Source organism: Microtus oregoni, unplaced genomic scaffold (assembly GCF_018167655.1).
Source record: "Microtus oregoni isolate MIOR12 unplaced genomic scaffold, Mior012 000006F_ref0000085, whole genome shotgun sequence".
Classification (NCBI taxonomy): domain Eukaryota; kingdom Metazoa; phylum Chordata; class Mammalia; order Rodentia; family Cricetidae; genus Microtus; species Microtus oregoni.
This window is the reverse complement of record NW_024543065.1, coordinates 56307870-56324478: the sequence shown is the minus strand read 5'-3', so window position 1 is coordinate 56324478 and position 16609 is coordinate 56307870. Positions and strand designations below refer to the sequence as shown.

The window sequence follows — 16609 nt, the reverse complement described above, 5'->3', positions numbered from 1 at the left end:
CAAACTAAGCCCGCACACTGAAGAGGCGGAAGACAGACTGGAGCAGACGCGCTTGTGACGTACATCCGGCGTTCTACCTGAGGAAAATGGCTGCGCCCCAGCAGCAGGCTTCGGCGGTTTCCTCTGCAGCGGGTGTTTCAGGTCCGGGTTCTGCCGGTGGCCCGGGTCCCCAGCAACAGCCGCAACCGACGCAACTGGTGGGACCCGGCCAAAGCGGGCTCCTGCAGCAGCAGCAACAGGACTTCGATCCTGTGCAGCGCTACAAGATGCTCATCCCGCAGCTGAAGGAGAGTCTCCAGGTGATGAACTGCACTGCGGGGAGCGAGCGGGGTTTGGCGGGCGATCGAGAAGATGCGCGAGGTGTTGCAGGAGAGATAGACAGGGAAGCGAAGTTAGACTTGCTGTCAGTGTGTCTGTGCCCAACCAAAGCGAGGCTCTGTCCAGCCGGTCGTAGTGGTGCAGGTTTTAATCCCAGCGCTCGGGAGGCAGAGGCAGGGGGATCTCTGAGTTCGAGGCCAGCCTGGTCTACAGAGCGAGTTCCAGGCCAGCCAGGGCCACATAGCGAGACCCTGTGGGGAGAGAGAAAATGAGAATGAATGAGAGAACAGAATTTTAGCCGGGTTTTGGAGGCACACGCCTTTAATCCCAGCACTCAGGAGACAGAGACAGGCGAATCTCTTGAGTTCAAGGCCAGCCTGGTCTACAGACTTAGTTCCAGGATAACCGGGGCTGCACAGAGAAATCCTGTTGAGGTTTGAAGGAGAAACAGACCTGATCGTTGAGTCCTGTGCAGAAGACCGGCACACGTATCGTTTCTAGCAGAGCTGATTGGTAAAGAGTATGTCGGAAGTTACTGGTGAGAGTTCCCAAATGAGAGCAAGCCTCTAGGAAAATGTCGGCAGAGATTCCTCTGGGGATGGCAATGAGCTTTAGTCTGTATTATCAGGATGGAGGCTCCAGCTGAAAAGAAGGCCTGAGGTTCTCGAGAGTGCAGCTCCTCCTCGGGCGACATCACCTCCTACATCTTACTTTTCTCTCATTATCTTTTGAAAACTAGACTTTGATGAAGGTTGCAGCCCAGAACCTGATTCAGAACACTAACATTGACAATGGACAGTAAGTAAAGCCCCTCTCCCCTCCTCTGCCTTAGAAACTCCTCCCCCACTGCCCCACCCCCACCCCCAGTCTGTGGTCTCTAGTTCTGCACTGATGCTCGTGTCCCAGAGATTGGAAATCATTCCTCAAACAGCCTTTTCTCCCTGGCCGTAGGAAGAGCAGTGATGGACCCATACAGCGATTTGACAAGTGTCTGGAAGAGTTCTACGCTCTCTGTGATCAGCTGGAACTCTGCTTGGTAAGGAACTTTCTAGATGCTTTGTGACCAAGCTCTGATTAATTCCGCACAAGAACATTTTTGTTTGTTTATTTAGTTGGTTTTTCGAGTCAGGGTTTCTCTGTGTAGCCCTGGCTGTCCTGGAATTAGCTCAATAGACCAGGATGGCCTTGAACTCAGAGGCCTCTGCCTCCCTAGTGCTGAGCTTAAAGGGGCATTCCACCACTGCCTAGCAACAACCTTGTTTTTGCGCTGTTTTGAGATAAAACCACTCAGTAATACAGTCTCTTCTGACACTAGTCTGTAGAACAGGCAGGCCTCAGACTTTGGAGGCAGTGATTCTCCTGCCTCCAAATTCTGAGCATGTTGAGATGACATGCAGTACCGCAGCTAGCTCTGAATCCTCAGTCACTCGGTCACCCATCGTCTCTTCCTCTGAGACACACATGTCCTTCAGCTGATTTTTACCCTCACAGGCCTTCTAGTTCAGTGGAGTGACAGATATAAGTCCATAGAGGAACAGGTCGGTGTGACCAAGGGTGTGATGACAGGAGTCTGGACCAGAGTGGTGAAACCTGTGTGGGACGAAGACGTTCAGGAGCATGCGGAAGCCTGGAGTAGGGAGAGTGACAGAGAAGGCTGCTCGTGGACCGGGGAGCTCCACCTGACAGTCTGGCTGGGAGAAGGGCATGGGGACCTGTGATGTGAGTGAGCATGGCTGATTGCTTTGTGGCAAACCCAGGACTCTTGAGTGGGCAGGCCGAGAAGCAGGTGCGGAGCATAGGCCAGGTCCGTGGCCATATGGGGAGGTAGTGTAGATGGAAAGTGTTTGCTATGCTAGCAGTAGGACCTGTTTGCTTCCTAACACCCACATAAAAAACTGGGCGTGGCAGTGCGTGCCTATAATCCCAGTGCTTGAGAGGTGGAGATAATTTGATCTTTGAGGCTCAGTAGCCAACAACCCAGCCTAATTGACTAGCTCCAGGGTGCAGTGAAAGATCCTGTCCAAAAGGGAGGGGGGCAGGTCCTGAGGTTGATCTTCGTCCATGCTGCCTCATCCACATGCGTGCGCACGCGCACACACACACGCACGCACACACGTTCCCCTAAGGGACTAAGCCTGCTGGTGTAGTCCTAGTTTCCCAGCTGCTTAAGAGGCTGAAGCAGGAGGGCCAAAATTCAAGACCCGACTGGGTGAGTAGGTGATATCTTGCTTTAAAGCAAGTCAGTTCCCCTCGGAATGTCAGGAGACTCATCTGAGGTGTATAGGCTAGGTCTCATTAGACTCTGGATAAAATCCAAGTACAAGCCGTGCAGAGGAAGTGTGTGCCTTTAATCCTAGCAGAGACAGGTGGATCTCTGTGAGTTTGAGAGAAAGCCTGGTCTACAGAGTGAGTTCCAGGATAGGTTCCAAAGCTACACAAAGAATCCCTGTCTCATAAAAACCAAATCCAAACAAACAAACAAAAAAAAAGAACAGCTAAAACTGGAGGTGGGAGCCCCAAGGAGACAGTCATGTTTGCGCTGTAAGGAAGGAGGAGGGGCAGGTAGAAATAAGAAATAGAAGCTTGAAGACTTTGCCAGGCCATCCAACTGCTGGACTCTGGGGAAGGGGTTTCCATGTGAGAGCCAGAGCTATAGTTGAAATTAGGAAGCGTGTTAGATGATTTCTGGAGCTGTTCACCCCCTAAAAAGGGCACAAGAACTGAAGCCAGGTTCAAAGTCCAGCGTGGTGATGCGAGCTCATTGGCCACATGGTGGGGTGGGTACCATGACCCAGGTTCACCACTGCAAAATCCAGCCCTTGCCCCCCAGCTTTGTGTGTGTGTCTGAGGGGGAGAGGAAAAACAGAAAGAAACAAGCTGGCTTGATCCAGCTCCCCGTGGCTGGGAGTGTAGGCATGTACCCTACGCCCAGCTCTTATCAGGGTTTCTGCTGGCCTCAGCAGCACTGTCTAGCTAGGAGAAGGACACTGCAGTTTGCCACACAGAACAGCTAATCGGAATTTTGTTGCAAGATGGAATTACTTTGGCTGGATTAGGAGGACTACTCCTACCAAGGGAGTCTGCTCTAACAAGGCCTCACAAGAAGCAGCAGTTTGGGGAGAGGGTGGGAGGCAAGGAGCAGAGGTGTAAGCCCCATCAGTGTGCAGAGGAGGGACCTGAGCGGGGGGGGGGCGGCAGGATAGAGTGCTGCCCCTAAGGGAGAGGACAACCACTAGGTGCCATCCAGGGATTGGCACTCAAGCCCGTGGTTTAGGACAGGCACAACAACAGCAGCTAATGTTCATCAGTTAGGACTTAAACAGTGTAGCACCAGTACCATTTCACACACCTGTTCCTTTCTCACCAGACAAGAGAGGCGCCTATCCAACCCATTTAAGGAATTAGGCATGACGTTACACTTTTTTAAAGATTTAATTATTTATTATATGTACAGTGTTCTGCCTGCATACATGTCTACAGGGCAGGAGGGCACCAGATCTCATTACAGATGGTTGTGAGTCACCATATGGTTGCTGGGAATTGAACTCAGGACCTCTGAAAGAGCAGCCAGTGCTCTTAACCTCTGAGCCACCTCTCTAGCCCAACACTTTAAATTTTTCTAAATTATTACATTTTGTTGTGGGCAGGGTGTGCTTGTGCACATTGAGAGTTCAGAAGAAGCTCTGCGGTAGTTGATTTCTTTTTGCCTTCCGCTGTGTAAATCCTGGGCAAACAGGACCCAGTTCATCAGGCTTGGCAGCAAGTGCCTTTCCTATAGAGCTACCTGTCACTAGCCCGTTGTGTACACTCATAATCCTAGCTCTCAGGAGGATAAAGTTGTCGGGTTTAAAAGTTTGAGGCCAGCCGGGCGGTGGTGGCGCACGCCTTTAATCCCAGCACTCGGGACGCAGAGGCAGGTGGATCTCTGTGAGTTCGAGGCCAGCCTGGTCTACAAGAGCTAGTTCCAGGACAGGAACCAAAAGCTACGGAGAAACCCTGTCTCGAAAAATCAAAAAAAAAAAAAAAAAAAAAAAAGTTTGAGGCCAGCCTTGTCTGCATAGTAAGTCTGTGACTCAAGCCACCGCAAAAACACTTAATAGCTTGGTGCCAGTGAGATCCCATGGCCCCGTGTCCTAGGTGATCCAGCAAGAGGCTGGCAAGAGCAGACACTGGCCTAGAAGGCCCAGAGCTGGTCAGCTTAGCCCCAGATTGAGTGATGGGGGGTGGGGTTTGCAGGTCCCTGGAAACAATGCTTTTGTTCTCTTTCCTGCCCTCCCACAGCGCCTGGCCCACGAATGCCTTTCACAGAGCTGTGACAGCGCCAAGCACTCTCCGACACTGGTACCCACAGCCACCAAGCCAGATGCAGTGCAACCGGACAGCTTGCCCTATCCTCAGTACCTGGCTGTCATCAAAGCCCAGATTACCTGTGCCAAAGACATTCACACTGCCCTGCTGGACTGTGCCAACAAGGTCACAGGCAAGACGACTGCAGCCTCAGCTGGCCCTGGGGGCAGTCTCTGAGGTCTTGGGGGCAGGGGCAGGGAGAATGAAGTGCAGCCTAAGGCAAAACAGGTGGCTCCTGTTTCTGATTTATTTGTCATGCCAGGGCAATGTAGTTGAAACCAGCAGGGGGCAGCAAAGGCTTACAGGCGCACAGACCAGGCCTTGCCTCTGCTGCCACCCACTCTGCTCCCTGACCTAGGGAGGACCTCCCTACCTGGCCACTGATGACCTCTGTCAGGGACTCTACCTCCTCCCTCACCTCATCTCCCACCTGGCCCCGGGTGTGGCACTGACCGGGCCCTTTAGATCTCCCTCCGTCTATCCCAGTGGATGCACTAGTTTCTAACTCATCTTCCTCCAATCTTGCCTCTCTCTACCAGTCCCCTTTTGTTGCCTTTTGCCCCCAACTCCTAAGTGTGACCATATTTATGTAAGGGGAACCAAATTGCTGGGTTACCTGGGGCTAGAAAAGGGACTTCCTGGCCCAGAAAAGGAGAAGTGCAGAAATGTAGGCCCTGACCTCAGCACACACCAACTACGAGCAGTTTAGGTCCCAGCTCGACCCTGCGTCAGCAGAGCTCTAGCAGGGAGCATTGTGCAATATGTGGCCTGCTCAAAGGGACTCCTGGGTCCCTATATTTTTAGCACCAAAGCAGAAGTGAAAAGGCCCTAGCAGGAATGAATCATGGGTTCTGGGGAAGAACCCAGCTCCTCCGGGAAGCAGGCCCTGGAGAGGGGGCTTGAGGGAGGTAGGGAGAACCCCACAAGCACCCCATTTCCCAAGGGGAGTGGGAGTTCAGCCACAGGCTGCAGGCCTGGATAAGTGCTAGATAGAGCTACCAACCTGGGCCCAGCTGCCAGCTGAAAGGCTAGAGTGACAGACTGTTTCCCATGCCACGAACCAGTGGCCTCATGAGTGGGACCCTGTTTCAAAAACCTCTGAGACCACCTGGCAGTGTTGGCACACGCCTTTAATCCCAGCACTTGGGAGGCAGAGGCAGGCAGATCTCTGAGTTTGAGGCCAGCCTGATCTACAAGAGCTAGTTCCAGGACTGGCTCCCAAACTACAGCAAAATCCTATCTTGAAAAACAAATCAAGCCGGGCGATGGTGGCTCACGCCTTTAATCCCAGCACTCGGGAGGCAGAGGCAGGAGGATCTCTGTGAGTTCTAGACCTGCCTGGTCTACAGAGCTAGTTCCAGGACAGGCTCCAAAAAACCACAGAGAAACCCTGTCTCAAAAAACACACACACACACACAAAAAGAAAGAAAAAAGAAAAATAAATCAAACAGAAAAAAAACAAACCTGAGACCCTGGGGACATCTGTGATCTACAGGAGCTCACGTTCCCCTAGATGCAAGTGTGACCACACTACCTAGGCACTCCTCCCTGCCTCCCTTCAGTGCTGGGAAGCCTGAGTCCACCCTTTATGTAGTTAAATCACTCCCTTTGTCTCCCCCAGGTCTCTGCGGTAAAGGTCCTTACCTAAGGTCATTGATCTTGAGCCTAATTTTTCACTTTTTAAATTTTACTTATTTATTTATTTTTGGGTTTTCAAGACAGGGTTTCTCTCTCTAGCTTTGGTACCGGTCCTGGAACTCGCTCTGTACACTAGGCTGGCCTCGAAATCACAGAGAACTGCCTGCTTCTACTTCCCAAGTGCTGGGATTAAAGATGTGCAACACCGCCACCCAGTCCTAATTTCTTTGATTTGGAGTTGTGGAGACGGGGTCCATCACCTAGACCATACTCAGAATACATCCAGACTGCCGTCCAACTCAGCAGTCCACCACCTCAGCTTCCCAGGCACTGTGCGTGCATGTGTGCGTGCGTGTGTGTGTGTGTGTACGTACACACAAGGGGGGCACTCGTGTGGAGGTAGAGACAGACTTTAGATGGTTTGAGACAGGAGGATCTTCCCTGGGGATTGTCCTGTCTTCACCTCCCTCTTCTCCATACACGTGCTGATAATTACAGATTTGATGCAGGCCACCATGTTCATCATTCTTTTTGAGACAGGGACTCCTGTAGCCCATGCTAGTCTTGAACTTGGGATTCTCCTGCTTCAGGCTCACAACTCAGGACTACAGGGCTATACCATCATTTGCTTTAACTACACTTACAAAATGTCTTAACGTAGAGGCAAGAAAATTGCAAGTTCAAAGCTATCCTGGGCTACATACTAAAACTTCATCTCAGCCAAAAGAAAAAAGCCAAGCCCTCAGCAGTAGGTACTTAGAGTCCCATATGACTAGTAATTGGAACTATTTCCCAAAGTGATGCATCAACTGATCACCTAGGCACCCAGCACACATCTCCTAGACCATTTCTTGTTTCTAGAAATGGTTCAGGGATGTAGTGATCTTGCATACAACTGAAAACACACTGACCTGTCCAAGGCAGAACTCGAGAGTTTATAGCCAGGGACTCGCACCGTACATTTGCTAAGACATGGCAGTCTGTGGTATAGGAAGACAGGTACAGCCCTACAGAGTTGATGTCAACATACCACATGCTGGTAGGTGTGGCATCTAGCATCAGATACAAGGTCCAACTGCTTAAAACCATACTCAAGGTGACAGCAGACCATGGGGCAACAGTGTATATTCCACAATCCCACACTATAGAAGATGGGCACCAAGCTATAGTCATTCAAAAAAGATGGCAGCCCTGTGCAATGTGAGCAAAGATTCTTATATTCCTAGAGATTAACAAAATGCAGCATGGTACATAAGCCTGTAATAGCAGCATGTAGGAGGACCAATGCAGGTTTTGAGTCCAGACAGCTACATAAGTGAGATCTTGTCTCCAAAGAGAAAAAAGATGGGTGTCTGGGCCCTTGAGGTGGCTCCATGGGTAACCACGCTTGGCTACCAAGTTAGGTGACTTCAGTTCAGTCCCTGGGACTTGCATGTTGGAAGGAGGGAACTGCCTCAAGTTGTCTTCTGACTTGCACACACACTTGTTTAAAAAAGAAGTGCATTAGTGGCCTACACTTGGACTAGCATTTGAGAGCCTGAGGCAGGAGGATGGTTTGAGACCACCTGGGCAGAAATAGGCACTCTGTCAAAGAAACCCTTGCTAGGCAGGTGACAGCAGGCTGGAGGGGAGAAGGTATTAGATCTTACGGATACCACCAGCAAAAGTGTAGAGAAGCACAGAGCACTGGCCAGCCTCTGACGGGAATGTGTTCTCAAAGAGTGAAGAAGTTTTAGCTAGGTTCAGGGAGCACAGGGGAGGAAGCCTAGATGGAGTCACGAAAGGGCCTTTTCCTGACCTTACCGGCACAGAGAAGTTGTACAGGCCTGTGTAAAACCCCACGCCAGGGAGGGTCTATGTATGAGATGAGAAACCACAGAGCCAGCCAAAGTGGCTCATGCTTGGAATCTCAGCACTTGAGAGGTAGGGGTAGGAGGCTGCTGTAAGTCCCATATCTGCGTCTCATATCTGCAGGCTGACCATGGGCACGCTCCCCACCCCCGCCCAGTAGGGATTAGCACACCGGCCATCCTCCCACATACATGGACCCTGCTCCGTGAGCAAGTACTAAAGCAACCATCTGACCACGTGACTACCGAACCCTGTAACCACCACTTAACCCGCTATCTCTCACCCATCGAGACTTTGCCCATCACATGCTGAGTCAGCTCTGTGGCAGAGCAGCCTCATTCACTGGGGACAGATAAGATTGGCTCAGACAAGAAAAAAAAAAAAAGATTGGCTCAGACACTCAGTATCTAGGTGCGGGTGTGTGCACGTCTGTTCTGCCCACAGGCAGACGCAAGAGCACAACACAACCAGCACCCCAGCAACTCGCCCCATCATGTGCCGGCTGCTACGTCAGGCACCAAAGTCCACTGGTTTCCACTGCCTTGTGACTGGTCCATAGAGGAACTATGTCTACCACACTCAGGAACAGGCAACCTCCAAGACAGCCACAAATAAGAACAGATCCACAAATACCATTTGTATACATGGTACAACAGGGCCAGGCGAGCCACAGAAAGCCCATACTCTACTTCAAGGTCCTGCATGCAGAATCCTATCACCCAGGCACCTGCTAGGAATGACACACTTAAGTCACACCTCTCACAGCGGTTCCGTTACACACAGATGGGTGGGGTGGAAGTTCCCACGAAGCCCCTCAAAGACAGCTGCAGGAGTTACAGTTGACAATCCTCCGGAGGCCACTTGCAGCACACAGGGTCTATCTAGTCAGTGGCACACAGGTGGCTTCACTTTTTTTTTTTTTTTTTTTTTTACAGAATCCTGCTCTATGGGGGCCTTAAGCACAGGTCACACACAGAGACTTGTCGCCCGCACCTAAGCCCCCAATTGCTTACCTAGAAACTTTAAGACTCCCCACAACACACATGTAGCAAGCACACCTCCCTCCCGCTGGAGCCTGGCATATTGGCTGTTCCCCTGCAACACCCTGCCTAGACCACACTCACAGGCAATCACGACAGGCCCACACGTGCCAGGAGTACGTGGGCCCTAGCCCGCCTACCCGCCGGCCCACCGGCTCTCACACCCCCAGGTTTCCTGTCCCCGCTTGTTTTTCTGGAAACTCAGCTCTAAGTTCTCCTCCCCCCGTTCACCTCGGCCGGAAGTGCTTGCTATATTTTTAGCCTCTCTGGTTTCCACCCCCTTTCGCTCCCCCAGCCCCCACCCCAGCGCGCACAGGACGAGGCCGAGTGCCTCGCAAGACCTTGGCCATCCCCCCACCCCTTCCCCACCGTCATTCCAGAGGGGATTCCCGGCCACTGCCAGGGCCGCGGATTTTCCCCGCTGGCTACGTGGGGAGCTGGGAAGAGTCAGGCCATGAACTTCCTGCTGGGATGAGGACACCCAAGCTGGAGTTGGACAGGACCCTTATTTCCAGAGAATAAGGGCTGGGGCCTGGATATCAAGTGTGAGGGGGAAGTGGGGCCTGGACGCCTCTAGGTTTGAGGAGGAGGGCCAGGGTTCTAAGGGAATGAGTGGGGCCTGGACGCCTGCGTCTGAAGGAGGCCATGCCCCACTTAAGATCACCTGTGTCTGGATCCCTGGCCAAGCGAAGAGAGGGGTGGTGGTGGAGCAGGGAAGAGCCGAGCACCTGACCCGGTATTCTAAGATAAAGACGTCTCACTTCGTGAGTCCTACTGCTTCTAAAGTCATGATTTTCAGAGGATCGTCATTCTTACACCTCTGCCCCCCACCCCAGCACCCTTTGGAGAGTAGCCGAGACCCAGGCAGCCAGGCTTTCGTCCCAGTGACTCAGCAGATAGAGAAGGGGTCCAAGTTGAGTCAGGGATGGCAAAAGCTCCCAGTCCCCAGGGAATCGAAACTGGAATTACTTCTCCATGATCCAGACCCAGCTGGCCTCCGAAAACCCCAGCATGCCCCACCCCAACCCCCTTTCCCTGCGCTTGGTCTTAAAATCGGCTGGCTCAGGGATTTGTAAACTGGGCGGGAGGCAAGTTTTTGGGGCCCCTCCTTCCCTTCTTTTCCCGTTGTCCTCGAGGCTGTTTACAACAGACTGGAGCCCTGGTTACAGGAGAGGAACCCAAGCGTCCGGGCTGAGCGTCCTCGTCACGGCTTCCAGGAAGCCCCCCCCTCCCCCCCGCGCCCTAAGCGAGTGAGTCACGGGCGAGCGGGAGGCCGCAACCGTGCCACAGCAGCCTAGGGCCCGCCCAGCTCACGGGACCAGCCCAGGAAGGCCCCTTGGCCCCAGAAAGCGCTGCACCAGGGATTCCCCCCCATCCCCCGGGCTCCGATGAAGCAAACCAGTGAGAAGCCTAGCCGAATCTCCCCACCTCAATACAAGTGCGCAACGCACCGTGCAAGAACTTCCCAACATTGTAATTACACTTCTAGCAATGATAACCTCCGTACCCAAATACACTTTTTCACTGGTGATACCCTTGAAGAAACACTTTTTTAAAACTTGGGTGTGGCGGCGGGGCATACTTCTAATCCTAACACTACTTGGGAAGTGGGGACCAGAAGATCCCGAGTTCCAGGCCAGCCAGGAGGTCCTGCTGAAAAACAAAAACCTTACAGATCTGATGGAGAACGATCCTCGAGAGAATTTAAACTTTAGTTAAGACTGCTTACATTACAAGAGACCCATTCAACGTTGAAGGTGCCCAGTGCCCCCCACCCTTTTCAATGGAGGCGAGCTTCCTCCCTAATAAAAGACTCAAGCTATTCCAACCGTGAGTTTTCGGGAACGAAGGCTCTTAATAATTGAAAGCGCAACTGGGGAAAGGGGCCCTGTCCAGCCTCCTTGGTTCTGCGCCTGGAGGTTTTAGTTTTTATTTCACCTTTGCTTTTTATCTTTCTGTAACCCACTTCCTCTTTACCTTTGTTCCCCCAACACCCTCTCCCTACCGTCTCTCCAGCCTCTTTGTTTTCCTTTCGGGAATAGGTACTGAAGCCAAGGAGAGCCAAGAAACCGCTCGAGCGCCGAGCCTTCTTTTTATTCCCGCCCCCACCTCAGTAGTTTCTCTCTTTTTAGAAATAGGACCTGGACCTCGATCGATAGCTGGGACTGGCACTGACCGCCTGCTCTTGTTTCCGCCACCTCTGAAGTGTCCTGATTACAGCCACAGGCCACTGGCTCCCCCCCCTCCCCCGGCGGGGGGGGGGGTGTTTTGAAACAGGGTTTTTCTCTACTTAGCCCTGGCTAGCCTGGAACTCACTCGGTAGACCAGGCTAACCTTGAACTCCAGAGACACACCAGCCTCGGCCTCCGGGAGTGCTGGGATTAAACTGGTTTTAAGGTGTGTACTTCTACCGCCTGACCCTTTTTACTTGTTTTTTGTTTGCTTTTTCGAGACAAGGTTTCTCTGAGTAGCCCTGGCTGTCCTGGCACTAGCTCTGTCAGCCAGACTAGCCTCAAACTCAAGAGATCTGCCTGGCTAACCCTTTTAACTTTTTTAAAACGAAGCTCTCACTAAGTTACCCAAGCTGACCTAGAATTCATTTTTGACTCTCTAGTCCAGCCAGGCCTTGAATTTTACTAGTCTCCTGCCTCAGCCTCCCGGAGTGGCTGGAACCACAGTCCTAAACCAGCTGGCCTAACTTGCATGTGTCTCTCACTCCGTCTCTTTGTTTTTCTCTCGGCTTCTGGCAATCTCTGTCTCTTCCAGTTTGTCTCTCCCCGCCCCCGTCTGTCTCACACGCACACGCCCTCTTCTCAGTCCCTGCCCTTGTCAATTGTCCCTGGAGCCCTGCCCCCACTTCTGCCCCAGTTCCCTTCCCCACTGTCTTCAACCTTTGAAAACTACTCAGACGCCCCACTACCATCACCACCAGTCAGTCTTAGATACACCCCACTACCTCCTGAGAGGGGCTGGGGTTGCCCGCCAGCCAAATTCAGGCACATTCAGCAAAATAACCAGCAGAGGGGCGGAAGGGGCCTAGAACCCGGAGGGCGGGGCTACGGCGCGGGGGCGCGTCCGGGAAGCTCCCTTGGCCACGCCCAGACGGAAAGATCTATAAAAGGCGAAAGCTCTCGCTGCGGGCCACAGCCAGACTTTTGCGGCCCGACTGTCGGTCTACTCTCCATGGCCATTCGCGCCACCATGGATCTCTCTGCCATCTATGAGGTGAGTATAGGCTAGACGGCACGCCCGGGTCCCCGGCACCCCAAACTTAGGCCATGGACTCCCGCCTTCCTTCTCAGTCCAGCCCTAACTGGCTGGAAGTGAGAAAGGGATATCGACGGGCCCCCGGGGACGGAAAGCTGGCGCACTGCTGTCACTGGCGCGGGGCGGAAGCAGCCCCACACCTGCCTGGTTCCTTTCGCTGCCTCTGGCGCAGTTTGGCACCCTAGGGGGTGTAGGGTTGAGGGGGAAGTTGACTCGGTCAGAGTTCTAGAGCGATCTGGCCTGGGTCGACTTTGGCCGGTTCCTCCAAGTTGTGAAACTGGAGCGACCATGGGCGGTCATATCCGGGGAGGTCTAAAGGCCCAAAATTGGGGTACAGGGGTGTGTGCTCTGGTTTGGGGGTCCCGTCTCGTGTTCTGTCGGGGATACTGGGCTTCCAAAATCCTTCTGGATTAGCTTTAGTCGTGTTGAAACACTCAAATCAGGTTCTCCCTGGAGTCTGTGTGATCCGGGTGGGGCTCAGGCCGAGAACCCACAAACCGGAATGGCAAGCTTGTGAAGCTCTTTACAATTGGGGCGGGGCGTCGTCACCTTTCCTTTTCTGGTGGCCTAACCAACAACCCTATTCCTCTCTCAGAGCCTCCTGTCGCTGAACCCTGACCTCTCATCCGACCACGGAGGGACTGAGCCCTCAGCACTTTGGAGCATAAACTCGTCTGACTCCATCCCATCTGGGGTCACTTCTCGCCTGACTGGCCGCTCCACCAGCCTGGTGGAGGGCCGAAGCTGTGGTTGGGTACCCCCACCCCCTGGTTTCGCACCCTTGGCTCCCCGCCCGGGCCCTGAACTGTCACCCTCACCTACTTCGCCTACTGCAACTCCCACCACCTCCTCTCGATACAAGACTGAGCTCTGTCGGACCTACTCAGAGAGCGGGCGTTGTCGATACGGGGCTAAGTGCCAGTTTGCCCACGGCCTGGGTGAATTGCGCCAGGCCAATCGCCATCCCAAGTACAAAACGGAACTCTGCCACAAGTTCTACCTCCAGGGCCGTTGTCCCTATGGCTCTCGATGCCACTTCATCCACAACCCCAACGAGGACCTGGCTGCTCCGGGCCAGCCCCACGTGCTTCGCCAAAGCATCAGCTTCTCAGGCTTGCCCTCAGGCCGCAGAACCTCACCACCACCACCTGGCTTTCCCGACCCTTCCCTGTCCTCATGCTCCTTCTCGCCCTCCTGCTCCCCACCACCACCTGGGGACCTTCCGCTTTCCCCCTCTGCTTTCTCTGCTGCCCCTGGGACCCCTGTGTCTCGAAGAGACCCTATTCCAGCCTGTTGCCCCTCCTGCAGAAGGTCTACCCCTAGCACCATCTGGGGGCCCTTGGGTGGCCTGGCTCGGAGCCCGTCTGCACACTCCCTGGGATCCGATCCTGATGATTATGCCAGCAGCGGTAGCAGCCTGGGTGGGTCAGACTCACCCGTCTTTGAGGCTGGGGTGTTTGGGCCTCCCCAGCCCCCTGCACCCCCAAAGCGTCTCCCCATCTTCAATCGCATCTCCGTCTCTGAGTGACAAATGCCTACCCAGTATGGATCAGCTAGATCTCAAGGAGGGTGGCGCTTATTGCTGTGGAGGCCTAGGGAGACTCCTGTTAGTAAGTGCCTCCTCCCTGACATTCCAGAAAGCATTAACCCTCCCCTGGTGCTGTGCTGGGGCAGGTCCCTAGTTTGCAAGCTCAGTGTTTGGATTGCTTCCCAGGATCCCTAAGATGTAGCATATTTGAGGGACACAGTTGACAGTTGGTCTTCTTGGGTTGTTTCTGAGAGAGGCGCTGGTGTGTGGCCCTGGCTGTCCTTGAACTCTAGAAAAGCCTTCCTTAGCTTCCTTCCCAGTTGTGGAGTTATCTAGGTGTGCACCAGCCCCTCCCCAACTCTGGTTTCCTGGAATTGGAAAGTGCTGTGAAGAGCTGGCTCCCACAACCCCATCCCAGTTTTTACTAGACCCCGAGGTTCCACGTTCAGTGTCTGGTGGTTGAATCCTCCCCTGAGGGAGAATCCTGGTGCTCAAATTTCCCTCCGAAAGAAAATAGCCAAAGCCATTGCCAAATCCCTTCCCCAACCAGTGGGCCCTTTATTTATGACGACTTTATTTATTGTAATAAGATTTTATAGTATTTATATATATTGGGTCGTCTACTTCGTTTCCCTTTTTGTAATATTAAAATGGATACTGTATAAAGTATACTATAATATATTAAGTAATATATTGTTACCTTACAGGTCTATTTTTGTGGATTTTTGGAATTTTTAAATAAAATCTTGTGTGAGCTGAGATGGAATTTGTTTTGTTTGTTTTTTTGCTACGGCATACAGCCACGGGACGGTACATAAACTGATCCACACTTGCTAGGGAGATGTGCTACCTGGTGGCGCTTACCTGGCAGGAAATGACGTTACCAGCTTCGGTTGTTCACCTGAGGGGGCGTGGTGAGATGAGGTCACCCACTAGGAACAAGGAGAGCTAGTTCTCCCGGCGTTGGGGGCGCTCCAGGCCTGTCCCTCCGGCTCTTGACCCAGCTCAGGCAGGGACGGGATGTTTCCGTCCCCACGGGGCCAAGGGTGGAGGGCGGGGTGGGGCGGGGCGGAGAGGACGGAATGTGCCGGAACGCGAGCCGGGGCAGGGGGTCACCCCGAAGCCGGGTCCTAGGAGACCCTGCACCCGGCGGAGAGAGCGGGGGTGGACTTCAAATTCTTGACTAAGGACTTAATATATTTTTTTTTTAGTTTAGTTTAGTTTTTTGTTTGTTTTGAAACAAAGTCGATTCTAGCTCAAGCTGGCCTGGAACTCTCGGCAACCTCCTGCCTCAGCCTCTGAAATGCTGGGATAACAAGCGCAAGCCACCACGCCCGACTTCATTTTTTAACGCTTTGCCGTGTGTACGTGTGAGCGCTCGTGCGCGAACTAGTGTAGAGGTCAGGACACAACCTACAGGAATCCGTTCTCTTCCACAAAGTGGGTCCCGGGGATAGACCCAGATCTTCCAGCTTGGCAGCAGAGCCTTTACTTGCTAAGCCCTCTTACCCGCCTCTATGGAACTTATTTATTTACTTATGCCGGGAAAGAAGGGAAGCCTGGGTCTCCTTCTGAACCCCGAGCGGCCTGTAACTCTTTGCCGTAATCTCATGAATGTTTAGAACTGTAGACACGCTCTCTCCGGGTTTGGGGTAGGGGTTTTAAAGAAGTGCGAGGATTCCGGGCTCTATTAGGACTCTCGGGTTCCGGGACTTGACAAATTGGGAGTGCAAACACTGTTGGGGTCGCGGCCCTCTAGCATCTGCAGACCCCAGAACCTTGGGTCCGATCGCAATCTGGCATTTCCGGAGCTTCGTCTGCTTCAGCTCGCAGGGCGCATGGGTAGGGCAGCCGCGTCCTCCGACCAAACAAGGCAAGAGACCGCGGCAACGGCCAGCCCTAGCTGGGCGGGCCGCGCCCGGAAGGGGCCCGCGTCAGGGCCTGCGCTCAGCCCCTCCTTTTCTCCTCCGCCCCCAACCACCACCTCAGCCTCCACCCCCTCATTCCTCTTTTCTTTCTTCTTCTCCCTAACTCCTCCCACCTACTGTTATGCTCCTCCTTATTTTCCCTCCGCCTCTCAGACCCTAGGACTTTATTGGACTTGCTTTTCAGACAGGCTCACGCAGTAGCAATGTCTGCTAGGCCCTCTGCTTCCGAGTTGCTCCCCTCTCCGTTCTTTTGTCCTTCCTCCGCTAACCGTACCCTTAACCTCGCTCTTCTCTCCCCAAGCCCTGCCTGTCTTTCACTCCATTCTACTGACCTTTGGTCTCCTCTTCCAGGAAATGCCTCCCTTGTGGGAAAGTCTCAGGCCCTGGTATGTGGAACAGGGTTGGGAGAGGGAAACAGAAACTCCAAGACCCAGAGGCGTCGGGAAGGTCGAGAGAATGAGTTCAAGCAGTGCTGGACATTTGAGAGAGGCGGATGGATGGACATTAGAAGAACCACACAGCTACCGCCCCTGGCACTCGTCTCCCCGCTACCCACTGCCCCCTAAAAATAACAGCCTCTTGTTCTTAACAAACAGACACTATGAGCTGAGGATGTAGCAGAGGGCCTACTTAGCGTCTACAAAGCCTTCTTGGGCACTAGGCGTGCTGGCAGTGTACTTAGTTGTGTGCA

At 53.2% G+C, this 16609-nt stretch overlaps 2 protein-coding genes across 2 annotated transcripts; both read left to right on the top strand.

The window, feature by feature from the left end:
* Positions 1–29: 29 nt before the first annotated feature.
* On the top strand, positions 30–4888 carry Med29 (mediator complex subunit 29). Its single transcript, XM_041653872.1, has 4 exons — positions 30–299; positions 1058–1116; positions 1270–1354; positions 4600–4888. The coding sequence occupies exons 1-4, from the start codon at positions 87–89 to the stop codon at positions 4840–4842; spliced, it is 600 nt and encodes a 199-aa protein (XP_041509806.1). The 5' UTR covers positions 30–86; the 3' UTR covers positions 4843–4888.
* A 7433-nt stretch (positions 4889–12321) lies between these two features.
* Positions 12322–14751, top strand: Zfp36 (ZFP36 ring finger protein). The gene is made up of 2 exons (XM_041653871.1): positions 12322–12420; positions 13058–14751. Exons 1-2 carry the CDS (start codon positions 12379–12381, stop codon positions 13988–13990), a joined length of 975 nt encoding a protein of 324 aa, XP_041509805.1. The 5' UTR covers positions 12322–12378; the 3' UTR covers positions 13991–14751.
* Positions 14752–16609: the final 1858 nt, after the last annotated feature.

Coding starts and splice junctions, on each gene's coding strand:
- Med29 (XM_041653872.1), top strand. CDS start 87: ATGGCTGCGCCCCAGCAGCAGGCTTCGGCGGTTTCCTCTGCAGCGGGT. Junction 300..1,057: donor AGCTGAAGGAGAGTCTCCAG/GTGATGAACTGC, acceptor TTTGAAAACTAG/ACTTTGATGAAGGTTGCAGC. Junction 1,117..1,269: donor ACTAACATTGACAATGGACA/GTAAGTAAAGCC, acceptor CCCTGGCCGTAG/GAAGAGCAGTGATGGACCCA.
- Zfp36 (XM_041653871.1), top strand. CDS start 12,379: ATGGCCATTCGCGCCACCATGGATCTCTCTGCCATCTATGAG. Junction 12,421..13,057: donor ATCTCTCTGCCATCTATGAG/GTGAGTATAGGC, acceptor TTCCTCTCTCAG/AGCCTCCTGTCGCTGAACCC.